This window comes from Drosophila mauritiana, chromosome X, assembly GCF_004382145.1.
Source record: "Drosophila mauritiana strain mau12 chromosome X, ASM438214v1, whole genome shotgun sequence".
In the NCBI taxonomy this organism is placed as follows: Eukaryota; Metazoa; Arthropoda; class Insecta; order Diptera; family Drosophilidae; genus Drosophila; species Drosophila mauritiana.
Window position 1 is genome coordinate 17,470,384 of NC_046672.1, and position 12,453 is coordinate 17,482,836.

Below are 12,453 nucleotides of genomic sequence, written 5' to 3' on the forward strand. Positions count from 1 at the left end.
TGAAATACTGCTAGAAATAGAGGAATTAAACATTGCACTTTTTTTTTGTATGAAAATAGATTTAATAAAAATCTCATCAATATATTAAACATTCAATAATGAAACTACGACCGCACTTCAGTGGGTAGCAAATGCATTCACGTAACTTAAGGGATTAGAATTACTTGTTTTCATGTCAAAAAAAAGTTCGTTGGTATCTAGTCTAGAATCTGTTAGGAATCTGCTGTTGTCTTGTTTTTGAGCTGACGGTATAGCTGAACCATTTTGCTGCGCTCGGTTTCGAGCATTGATCTCGTGGCCAAGGGCAGATCCTTCCGCTTGCCCTTCATCTGGGCCTTGGTGGGTGCTTTGAAGGCGCTCTTGGATTGGGCAGCCAGCTTTAGTCGACTGCTGTCGTCGTCCTCTTGCCCACGATTTGACTGACCCTGGTCGGGATTCAGCATGGACTTGAGAAGGAGATTTGTTTTGCGTCCTGGACGCGGCACTGTTTCACATTTTTCCGCCTTGCGCGGCAGGGTTTTGAGGGTAGGTGGGGCATGGACGATCTCACCAAATGCCACAACATCCTTTTTGAATTCCGTTGGCCCGGCAATCTGCTTCTCCTCGGTATCAACCTCTTGCTGGGCCTCCTTGTAGGCCCTCTTCACCAATTCGCGACTAGTCTTCGCATCCATGGGCTTGTGTACGACTTGAACCTTTTTGCGACCCCTTTTGCCCGCCAGTCGTTGCTCTTTTTGCTTCTGCTTGAGCAGCTCATCGATCTCGTTTTTCGGCCTCTTTTGGACAGTAATCTCTCCGGTTTTGGGGTTTCTTATCACGTTCACACCATACTTGGCCTCGTAGTGGGCTTCCCGTACGGATGCATTGGTCATGCGGTTCACTCGGCGCAGATAATCCTCGTCCGTTTCGTTGGCGAACTGCTTTATGTTACGCGTTTCCTTCGAGGAGGAACTACTGCCAGGCTTGGATCCTGGAGAGGATTTGGGCTTATCCTCCCGTCCGATTTCGCCCAATCTTAGCTTCTTGCCCGATTTGGTGGCGTTTGCCAGCTGCTGAAACTGACGGAACTTGAAGGACACCTGCTGCTCATCCTTTTTCACAGGCGGATTGTTCGTTACTTTGGAAAGTCTGTAATGTGAAATGGTGCAGATATTAGTTTAGCTGCCTTTTTCGACTGACTTGCCACTATAAACGAACTTCTTCTCCTTCTGTTCCAGCTGCTTGAGGGGATCACGGACGCCGTGGTGCTTGCGCACGGGAATCTTTCGTTTCCGAGCCATTTATCTGGGTTTTTTGTTCAATTTGTATAAAACAAACTCGTGGTATCGACAGCATGGGCAAAAATACTAAACGAGATGCATGCAGACAAATACCAAAACAAACCATAAATATACCAAATTGATTTAAGCTTGGACTCAAACCATTGGCGCCAAGAGTTACAAATGAAATATTGAAATTGTTCTTAGTTCTTTAAATATATAAATAATAGTATATAAAATTATAAAAAATATAATATATAAAATAATAATAATATAATATACATTTTCAATAAAGATTTCTATGCTGAAATGAGAAAAATATTTTATTGAAAGTCTGAAAATTTACCGTTTGCAGTAAAATTAAAGTCATGAATTTATGGCTTAATTAATTGTTTTATTAGTTTATAAGCAGCGACAAAATGAAAGTCTGAAACGGCACTTTCGATCTGTCTGTTTTTATACACGTATGATTTAAATTTACATATGCATATGTACGCAATTTAATCTCATTATAAAGCTACAAATAATTTAGCTGAAGTGAAATTTTTTCTGATTGCTGATGGCAATGCATTAGTATCTGGATATAAATTAATTGTCCGTTATTATCAAGAACACACATTAATTTTTGACCAAAATACGTTATCAATTTAAAGTATGTACGCTGAGGCGGCAGTAGGAGTAACATCATTATCATCGCTGAAGTTCAGAAGGTAATCATCGTCAAAATTGTTATGGGGCGAGCTGAATCGCAGTGATTGATCATCAAAGTTGTTGAATGTGGACGACGGATGCTTAAAGTAATCCGGCATTGGTTGGGTCATTGGGAACTCATCCTCCTCCAATTTTAGACTCTTGCTAGGCGGCTCCTCGTTTGCATCGCGATCGCTACCATAGTTCATCAACTGGGCTGCAGTAAAACGATTGAGAGTGCCCTTGGAGGTTGTGGGTATATCGTCGCTGGTCCAGGATGATATGTTTTTGATGGGTGAGAGAGTGTCGACTCTAATTATTTGTGGTTTATCGGAAATTTCATTCGATGGCTGCTCATCAGGCTGCGGTTTTTCGCCGAATTTCACTTGTTTGGCCGCATCAGCCGGCTCTTCCTCTCCTGATGCCTCGCCTCCTGATTCCTTGTCATCCGATACGGATTCCTCCACTTCTGAGCCAGATTTATCATCATATCTGTCCTGCTCTGGATCCAACAACTTCTCTGACTTTTCTACATTTTCTTCCTGCTCAAATCCTTCATCTTTCAGCTCCATTTCGTCATCGGATTCTTCTTCTGATACTTCCTCAAAATATTCGTCAGTGGCCTCTATTTCGTCAGCGTCCTCTTCTAATTCCGCATTTGGGACATCTGCCTCTTCTGAACGAGAAAGCCAATCGGGCTTCTCAAATTTATCCTCTTCGATATGGCTTATCTCTGGATAGGGAGAAAAACGCACTTGCTTTGTTGGCGAGTTGGAAATGGCAACAGGCTCGTCCTCCTTGCATTTGACCAAAATGGATCGCAGCGGAGTCTCCAGCTTCTTAGTAGTGATCTCACTATTCACGCTCGTCATGGATTTATTGCCATCTAGTTTGATATTCTTAAAGATAAAGTTGTTAAGGAAATCCGAAGCGGACTGAAATGATGAAATGCTGCCAGCGGATAGAACACCAGCCAAATGTGGTTCTGCGCCCTTAGTGACAACCGTTTTAATCAAATTCCTTTTTTGCAACTGAAAAACGGAAAAGTTATTCACTTGGAATGGATATTTCGCAGCTACTCACCTCTTCCTTCAATTCGTTGATCAGCTTTCTCATCTGTAAAACGCTGACTATCTTCTTATTACGATTATCCGTCATACTTCTCAGCGTAATTGTCCACTCGCGATCCGCCTGGTCCAGTTGGTCGTCCACTGAGGCTAGCTCCTTATCTGCCTCTTTTTTTGAGACTTGCTCTTTTCGGAGTTCCTGGACTGAAATTGAACATATTTTGAGAATCATTCAAATAACACAAGGGACATGAACATGTACTATCAGAAGGGGCATAAAATAAAAAATGAAAATGTTTTTTATTGGTTATGATTATATGGCAGACTTTAAATGGATACCGTATTCAATAATACCTTATATGCATGTAAATTGCATGGCAATGTGATTAATATACAGAATCATACCGATACTGCGCGATTCGAGGATGGTGTTCTGCTGATTCTCTTGCTCGGCCAAATCCTCCTGCAGCTTAATTTTGTGCAGGAACTCCTGCTCCTTGCGATGCATCGTGTAGTAGAGGATGTCCTGCAGCCCGGCCATTTCGAGCAGCTCCTCAATTCGCGTGATCTGGAAAATACAGTCCTGCACCATGGTGTTGACCTGTGCCAGACCGGCACCGTTATTCTCCACTGCCAAGGCGCATTGCTTGGCCAAAGTCAGGTCGAATAGCACCTGCTCCAATTGCGGCCCTATGACTGCAACAAGCAGAAACATGTAGAAGTTTCGCGCGGAGACTCGCGCATTATGTCCACTCACTCTGCTCCTCGACTATCAATTCTTTCCTCTTCCTGAGTTCATTCTCGAACTGCGCCATCTGGGTATCTTTTAGCCAATTTTGCCCCATAAATTCTGTAACTAGTGGATATTTCTCCATTTTTTGTCCGTTCAACATTTCCCCCCGATAAACTTACAAGTTTAAGCGTTTAGCAATTTATCGAACATCGAATGCTAAGGCACAGCGATCCTTGTTCAAAAGTGATTTGATCTCACGGCGATATATATCGCTTTCTGTTTTAGAAAAAATATTTAAAACAAATAATGAAAAATGTAATGTACCGCTGAATATTAATTGAACTAATAGTTTTATTTGTTTAAGCTGTTAAATATGAAGGAATATCTGCATTTGGATTTATAAAAAAACATGCATGTTTTTGTAATCGGTTAAATTCTATAGTGACTAAATCACTAAAAGTGCAATTAATGTTGTACAAGATTAGTAGAGATTCGCTCATCTCTTACGACAAGCGCCAGTGTTGGCAAACGCTCCGCCGAAAATCAGCTGTAAGCGGTGCTTGTTAAAAAAAAACTGACAGCAGCCGACGGACTTCACATAACATAAGAGCAAATTTTCAGCCTTTTCATTATTTTGGAAACGCCAGAATGCTGACAAACTGTGCCTCCAAGACGCTGGCCGCCGTGGTGAGTAGCGCAGCCATCCAAACTTGTCAGTAATTCGAGGTGTCGACCAGGGAAGGCAACCTGTTCCCCGAGTTATATAATTGACGACAGGAAAACAATAACATTAAGGATATGTGTTGTTATTTGCAGCGCGCCAACATCCGGGCCATTGCCACCAGCAGTGCCCGGGCCAGCGACAATCTGTTCGTCCATCGCGACACACCGGAGGATAATCCCAACATCCCGTTCGAGTTCACGGCTGAGAACAAGAAGCGCGTGGAGGCCATACTCAGCATCTATCCCGAGGGGCACAAGCGCGGCGCCATGATCCCGCTGCTCGATCTGGCACAGCGCCAGTACGGCTGGCTGCCAATCTCCGCCATGCACAAGGTGGCCGAGATCCTCCAGCTGCCCAATATGCGCGTCTACGAGGTGGCCACTTTCTATACGATGTTCATGCGCAAGCCCACCGGCAAGTATCACATCCAGGTGTGCACCACCACGCCATGCTGGCTCCGCGGATCGGACGACATCCTGGAGACCTGCAAGAAGCAGCTGGGCATCGGCGTCGGCGACACCACCAAGGACAGGAAGTTCACCATCTCGGAGGTCGAGTGCTTGGGCGCCTGTGTCAATGCGCCAATGGTGGCGATTAACGATGACTACTATGTAAGCAATTCTAGCTGTTTCCTGGTCATTTGTTGGTGGGAAACGCCAGTTTCACTCTTAGCCTTGTCCAAAGATTCAATCCTAATGCGCTGAAATCGACTCTATATTGTGCAAACCGACATTTTTAACGTTTCCTTCGCTTTGCAGGAGGATCTGACGTCTAAGGACATGCAGGACATCCTGAACGACCTGAAGGCGGATAAGATATCGCCCCCTGGTCCACGCAACGGGCGCTTTGCCAGCGAGCCAAAGGGCGAGCCCACTTCCCTGAGCGAGGAGCCCAAGGGTCCTGGCTTTGGTCTGCAGGCCGGTCTGTAGAGGATGTGCAAGGAGCAGAACCTATCACTGATTGTCGAACGAACGTTAAATAAATGTTAAGCAACTTATAGAGGTCATTGATAAAGGATTATTGCATTTTTTATAATAATAGATTTTCTTTCGTTTGGCACATTCATACGATGATTACCAATCACTTTCCAGTTCGAAAGCTTACACATAAAATAATAACACCCCAACGAACTCGAGAATACTAGTACTTTCTATTAGATATGGAATATCGCCAGAACCCCAATGAAAGCCAAAAGTGCGTTTTCCATATCTTGTACATTAAATGATTTTATTTTGTAGTGGAAACAGCAAGGTTCCATTGCTAATTATAATGGTTTTGCATGATGTGTACTATTGCATATGTACGCATGTTCCATTGCTAATAATAATGTTCGCTTATTATAATTGAATGTACACTGGCGTACGTACGTATGAACGAATATTATGAATTAAGATGATTGGAAGAGTAGTTGAGAGGCTATTTTCAGCTGTGGCGATTAACCAATACAAACATCAATTACTCAAAGGATACAACTAAAGCTACAGAAATTATGCCTTACATTCTACGCTGGTTGAGTGCAATTAACCAGATATAATACTACATGTATGTACGCCCTGTGCTGCAGTCGATTTCACTTATGTGCTAAAATCCGAATTTAATATTTAGTTATGTGTGTTGCCCGTGAAGTTGTCCGCCAATAGTCAGGATTGTGGACATGATGCGGCTTGGCTCTGCCCGCGAGCTTTTTTAAAACTAATAACGATAACGGAAATTTTCCATTAAAATCCAACTGGAGCCGGCATGGGTCACCTATCCGCGTACTTCTGTCCGCATGTTTTGTAAGATTATATGTAAAAAAAAAAAAAAAGTGTACTAAATTCCTACATGAATTTCCATCGCTGATGTTTACATCGTGGAGGGGCAACCGTTGCCCTTCCTCATTCCTCGCCGTAGAAAATGCTGAAAGTAAGAATAAATGTTTATTTGCATATGAGTATCATGGCTGAGTGTGGATATCAAAACTATAAACAAAATATAGAAGAAATCAGACACAATGCGTGAAATTAAACAACGAAAAGGGCAAATATAAACTGAAAGTATCAACTGAGGAATAACTGAATTTAATTCATCACAGCCACAGTGTCGTTATTCTAACCTGAATTTTGTATATAGAGATATTAAACGCACCGGTTTTTGGCGGCAGAGCGCTTCGAGGAGCGTTCAATACGATTGTGTAGATTTGTCCTGGGATAGCATTCATCGACAAGGCGCTCGGTCTTCTTGGGCGATTCCCGCAGCTCCTTAACGTCCACGTTTTGCTCTGTTACTTGTTTCCGCATAAACTTTTCAATTAGAGCATCGCACGCCAGATTCTTCCTTGGCTCCCAAGAATCATCCTTTGCTCCATACTTCTTCCATCGGATCTTGAACATGTCACCTTCCTTGGTGGCTACATGATCAATAATTTTTTCGACTTCCCATTGCTTTTCTGGGTCGATTGAATCGTCGGCTTTCTTGGCGACGGCGGTCTGTCGACCACGTCCTTTGGCCTTCTTAACATTTGGCGAGGCCTTCGGCTTAGCTGCGATCTTCTGCAAAGCAGCAAAGATGGAAAAGTTGGAGTTAATTGATCAAAATACTGTCCTTTAAACTAATGAATGTGAAAGTATGAGGCATTTTTGGCCAAGGTAACCGCCATATAACGAAATTACTCTCAACTGACTACATTTTCTCATCAGCATTTCACATTTTAATGTTTTAAAAGCATAAATATTTATATGTACGCCAGTTAGCGCTAATGATTTCAAATAATATAAGTATAAGTAATTAAACATGCAAAATAATCTAACCTTTTCAAAAGGTTTTGAGTCTCAATGTTTTGAAAATGCTGACCAGAATTTCGTAGAATGAACTGAGGGTTCAGTATCTAATTGGGTCTAATATTCTTTGATTTTTCGAATTTATGTCTCACCTGGGGTTGAACTGGTTTGTCATCATCTGTTGCAGCATCGACTTCGGATTCAGAATCCTTTTCAGCAACCTTCTTGCCATTTTTGACGGAAGAGGTCGAAACCCTGCTCAGCTTGCGCTTCTTGATCGGACTTGCATGTGCGGCGGCTTTGGAGGTGGAGGGCAGGTCATTGCTATCTTCCGTTTCACCGCGCACGGATCGCCGTGTCTGGCGTTTGATATCTGGCTTCCTTGGCGAACTGTCGGCACTAGGGTCCACATCGGACTGATTAGCATCATCATCCGAATCCTCTATAACGATTTTTTTGCCATTTTTGCGGGCCGAAGTGGTAGCGTTCCTGGCCTTGACCACCTTGCGCTTGTTCCTTGCAGTTGGTACATCCGCGGCGTTGGAGGTGGACGTCTGGCCATCGCTGTCTTCGCTGCCAGAGGCCACAGTCAGTTTAGCCTTGCGTTTATTCGGCGTTTTTCTGGAAGATTGGCCTGTACCATTGGACTTCTGTTGGTCCATCTCCTCGTTTTCGCTCTCGTCGGCGACTCCGTTCCTGCGCTTACTTTCTGCTAGCTTCTTACTCGCCTTGGCCATAATGCGGTTGTTTATCCGGCTGTGTGACAGCGTCCTATTTGCTCTACAATGACGATTTATTTCAATTGCCGCGTACCAGCAAAACAAATTTTTTATAGAGTTTTTTGACAACTGTACACTTGGCAGTGTTACCAGACTGCAAGAAACGAAAAATCACGAAGTCAGGATATGCAGTTTTATCAATATATATAAATATATATATCCTTGGGAATATTTATTTGATGTTTATCAATCGAATTCCCGAGATCGAATCGAAGTAAGAAAGTAAGAAAATTATTTCTTTCCAAATTTCTAGAAACGGTAATACAAATCAGTGGTCGCCTTGAATTGATCGAATTCGAATTAAGCGAATTAATCGATTTAATAATCGTTTCTTCTCTCATCCCTAATTTCAACCGCGTGCGAATTTCAATACGTTTCGAAACGACCGCATTTTGGTCAAAAAAACAGAGGGTATGCAGCGCCAGAAACCCAAGGGACCCGGCAAACCGGGTCCGCGTTTCAAGCCGGGTTCCGGCACGTTCAAAGGAGCTGCTGGTGGCCGGAAAAGCGGCGACAACAGCCAAAAGCGTCCGCGACAGGAGATCAACAAGTCGCGACTGGCCGCCACCGAAGCGGAGATCCAAGAACTCAAGACCAAATATGCCGAGATCGATGCTACTGCCATTAAGAAGTTCGCCCAGTTTCCGCTGTCCAAGAAGACCCAAAAGGCACTGGCGGAGTCCAAGTTCGTGCATCCCACGCAGGTGCAACGGGACAGCATTGGACCCGCACTGCAGGGCAAAGATGTGCTGGGCGCGGCCATCACAGGCAGTGGCAAGACACTGGCCTTTCTCATACCCGTAAGTTGGTCCTCGTCCCTTCGAAAGAAATTGCCGGCTGCAAGTTATACAATGGTTCATTTATTGCAGGTTCTGGAGCATCTGTTCATGAACAAATGGTCGCGCACCGATGGCGTTGGCGCAATCATCATCTCGCCCACCCGCGAGCTGGCCTACCAGATCTTCGAGACCCTAAAGAAGGTTGGCAAGCACCACGACTTCTCCGCCGGCCTCATCATCGGAGGCAAGAACCTGAAGTTCGAACGCACTCGCATGGACCAGTGCAACATACTGATCTGCACACCCGGCAGGCTGCTGCAGCACATGGACGAGAATCCTCTCTTCAATACAAGCACCATGGAGATGTTGGTCCTGGATGAAGCCGATCGTTGTTTGGATATGGGTTTCCAGAAGACCCTAAATTCAATCATAGAAAATTTCCCACCTGCGCGTCAAACGCTGCTATTCTCGGCCACGCAAACGAATACGGTGCAGGATTTGGCGAGGCTTAATCTAAAGGATCCGGTCTACGTAGGCTACGGAGGAGCCACGCCAGGCGAAGAGCCCAATGCCAGCACGAAGAAGGCTCCGAACACAGCTGTGTTGGCAGTTCCCGAGCTTTTGCAGCAGAGCTATGTGGTGTTGAACCTGGAGGACAAGATCACCATGCTGTGGTCGTTCATCAAGAACCATTTGAAGCAGAAGATCATTGTGTTCGTGTCCAGTTGCAAGCAGGCCAAGTACCTGTACGAGATATTTTGTAAACTGCGGCCGGGTAGCCCGCTGCTGGCTCTCTATGGAACCCTCCATCAGGATCGTCGTATTGCCATCTACGAGGATTTCCTTCGCAAGAGCCACGTCGTCATGTTCTCCACTGATGTGGCATCACGTGGTCTGGACTTTCCTGCCGTCAATTGGGTGGTGCAGTTGGACTGCCCGGAGGATGTTTCACAGTACATTCATCGAGCTGGACGATCTGCGCGGAACAAGACACGCGGCGAGTGTCTGTTGGTTTTGACACCCAGCGAGGAGGAGTACATGATTAGTGCGCTTAAGGAACAGTTGAATATCGACATTCGTTGTGTGCAAATCGATCCCAAGAAGCTCTTCTCGCCGCGCGTCAAGATCGAGGCCTTTCTGGCCCAATTTCCCGAGCTGAGGGCAACCGCCCAGCGTGCCTTCCTCTCCTACATAAAATCCGTGTTCCTGATGCGCAACAAGCGCTTGTTTAATGTGTTCAGCCTGGATCTAGATGCATTTGCCCAGTCGCTCGGCTTGGCGGTTACGCCGCGTGTTCCCTTCCTCGAAAAATTCCTGTGGCGCCAGAAACAGCTACAGCAGCAGAAGGAACAGGGTGATAACGCAACATCGATCAATCCATTGCTCAGCAAGCTGACCAAGCAGCAGAGCTTTGGCGGCGGTGACGAGGATGAAGAGAACAGTGATGACGATGACTTTATTAAGGTGAAACGTAAGGATCACGATGTGGAAGGAGAGCCAGTGAAACTGGACGAAGAGGAGGCACAGGCAGAGGTCCCACTTGTAGTGCCCAAGCGAGAGAAGCTGGTAACCAAGGCCTCGCTGGCCAAGAAGGCGCTGAAGAAGAACCTGCAGGTCAACTCCAAGCTGAAGTTTGATGACGAGGGCGAAACTATGGCAGATGATCGCAGCCAAATGAAGGCCTTGAGTGCCAGGCAAAGAACAGTCAACCGGGACGACGACGATGGAGGCATTAATCTAGTGCTGTCCAAGGCGCTGCTCACCGAGGAGGATCAATATGACAAGCAGCGGTTCCGGGAACTGGTCAAAAAGCGGCACAAACTGCAGCGCGAGAAGCTGCGCAAAAAGACGGAGGAGGCCAAGGGCAGCGACGAGGAAGAGGAGCAACAGAACGATGACAATGCCGACGATGCTGGCAGTGAGAGTGACCATTCAGTGGACCTCTCCTGGCTGCCGGATCCCGACAAGGTCTACAAAAATAAGCCTAACGGTTCGGATCGAAATGAATCCAAATCAGAGTCCAGCGATGATGCATCCGATGACGGGGAGGCTGACGACAGCGACGACGACGACATCTCCGACGATGAACCCGCCTACAAAAAGTCCAAGCTGACGAACAAGATGACTCTAATGGACACGGAAGCCATAGCAGCCAGTCTTTTGGGTAGCTAAGTGGGGGAATAAATTAATGCCAACTACTTTGTAAAAATAACCATGTAGTTTAAAAGAAGTTTGTTTTTATGGATACTTCAATTACCGATGTTAGTTTCATGGGGATTAACCCTTTGCTATTCCTTGGGTCAGCTAAAAAGATACATTTGCATCTATGAGGATGTTCTGAAATGCTTTTTTTTGTCTTTTACCCCCAGTAAAAAGTCGCTTTTCAAATGCTTCACAAATATTTGGAAAATGCCCACAAATTTATTACTTTTGTTTCGTTTGATTTGATTTCATTATGTTTTCCCTCGTCTTTCGGTTGTGACAGCTCCACACCGCTACCAGCCCATCGGATGGAGCCCAGGAGCGGTGGTCACCCATCTGACTTGGCGTATCCGGCATCCAGAATCCGCAGCTTCGATGTGAGTGTTGGAGTTCGGACGGGGGTTGCGGTATGGGGGATTCGCTGGATTCTGCGCGGGAAGGGTTTGGTTTTTGAGGGGAAGGGGGGAGTCTCCTTTTCAGTTTGAAAAGTAGGCGTGGTTGCGTGGCATGGGCGTGGCATAAAATTTGCTTTTAAAAATATCATTACACATCACGTCAATTACAATTTTTTTGTTCGATTTGTTTTGCTTTTTTTTTTATGCTTTGTTTCGTTTTGTTTAGACATATTTGCTTGTTTTTTTTTTTTCAATGTTTTATGTTTTTGTTTCAGTTTAGCGTATATATGTACGTGTACAAATAATGCAATAGACACACATCTATACAAATTATACTATATAATGGTTAAGTTTTTCTGTTCTTTTCTTTTTCTCTCGTTATTTGTTGTAAATTTCATTTGGAGTGCTTTTTTCTTCTGTTTTCATTTTGTTTTGTTTTGTTTGGCAACAGATCTCGCGTTATTTTCTTGCTTTGAGTTTGAGGTCCGTTTCAGACACAAGATACACAATTATATATGTAATTAGGTTTCGGTTTGTATATAAAAAATTAATGCTCAATTACAAGGAATAACACTTAGGCGTATGTTGTCTACAATTGTTTACGATTTGCATTTGCATTTTGCATTTTTTAGTCGTTCCTTCTGCCTGTGGAAATTGCGTTTGTTGAAAATCTGCTGCTCGCTGGTTTTAGTTAAAATATATATGCGTACATGGTTAGAAATTGTATAATTTGTTGTTGTTTTTCACTAATTCACACACACACACACAGAGAATTTGGTTTTGGTTTTCTTGAGAGACAGATAGAGAGTATTACATTAAGGATTATATGCCTGGCTAATGCAAATATCAATTAGACAATCATCGGAGATTCGAGTGTGGGGGAAAGTTGAGTTTTATTTCACTTCGCTCGCTTCAATCGTTTTGTATTTGTATATATTGGTTTTTTGTTTTTAGCTTTTATTATTAACTTTATTTGTAGTTTTTGTGGGAGATTTCCTTTGCCGTAGTAATTATCATTTCTTGCTTATATGGTAGCTATATAATTATATAGTGTATATCTAGTTGG

At 44.2% G+C, this 12,453-nt stretch overlaps 5 protein-coding genes across 5 annotated transcripts; 2 read left to right on the forward strand and 3 right to left on the reverse strand.

Annotated features, from left to right (window-relative positions):
- Nucleotides 1-38: 38 nt before the first annotated feature.
- Nucleotides 39-1,347, reverse strand: LOC117148232. The gene is made up of 2 exons (XM_033315525.1): nt 1,198-1,347; nt 39-1,128 (listed from the first exon to the last, which is right to left on the reverse strand). Exons 1-2 carry the CDS (start codon nt 1,278-1,280, stop codon nt 213-215), a joined length of 999 nt encoding a protein of 332 aa, XP_033171416.1. The 5' UTR covers nt 1,281-1,347; the 3' UTR covers nt 39-212.
- A 295-nt stretch (nt 1,348-1,642) lies between these two features.
- Nucleotides 1,643-3,941, reverse strand: LOC117148399. Its single transcript, XM_033315763.1, has 4 exons — nt 3,774-3,941; nt 3,422-3,712; nt 3,033-3,220; nt 1,643-2,980 (listed from the first exon to the last, which is right to left on the reverse strand). The coding sequence occupies exons 1-4, from the start codon at nt 3,907-3,909 to the stop codon at nt 1,907-1,909; spliced, it is 1,689 nt and encodes a 562-aa protein (XP_033171654.1). The 5' UTR covers nt 3,910-3,941; the 3' UTR covers nt 1,643-1,906.
- A 327-nt stretch (nt 3,942-4,268) lies between these two features.
- On the forward strand, nt 4,269-5,490 carry LOC117146896 (NADH dehydrogenase [ubiquinone] flavoprotein 2, mitochondrial). Its single transcript, XM_033313502.1, has 3 exons — nt 4,269-4,436; nt 4,566-5,084; nt 5,232-5,490. Exons 1-3 carry the CDS (start codon nt 4,398-4,400, stop codon nt 5,400-5,402), a joined length of 729 nt encoding a protein of 242 aa, XP_033169393.1. The 5' UTR covers nt 4,269-4,397; the 3' UTR covers nt 5,403-5,490.
- Nucleotides 5,491-5,681: 191 nt separating this feature from the next.
- Nucleotides 5,682-8,103, reverse strand: LOC117146895 (nucleolar and coiled-body phosphoprotein 1). Its single transcript, XM_033313500.1, has 3 exons — nt 7,385-8,103; nt 6,601-7,004; nt 5,682-6,372 (listed from the first exon to the last, which is right to left on the reverse strand). The coding sequence occupies exons 1-3, from the start codon at nt 7,967-7,969 to the stop codon at nt 6,351-6,353; spliced, it is 1,011 nt and encodes a 336-aa protein (XP_033169391.1). The 5' UTR covers nt 7,970-8,103; the 3' UTR covers nt 5,682-6,350.
- A 252-nt stretch (nt 8,104-8,355) lies between these two features.
- On the forward strand, nt 8,356-11,214 carry LOC117146894 (probable ATP-dependent RNA helicase DDX10). The gene is made up of 2 exons (XM_033313499.1): nt 8,356-8,811; nt 8,881-11,214. Exons 1-2 carry the CDS (start codon nt 8,425-8,427, stop codon nt 10,960-10,962), a joined length of 2,469 nt encoding a protein of 822 aa, XP_033169390.1. The 5' UTR covers nt 8,356-8,424; the 3' UTR covers nt 10,963-11,214.
- Nucleotides 11,215-12,453: the final 1,239 nt, after the last annotated feature.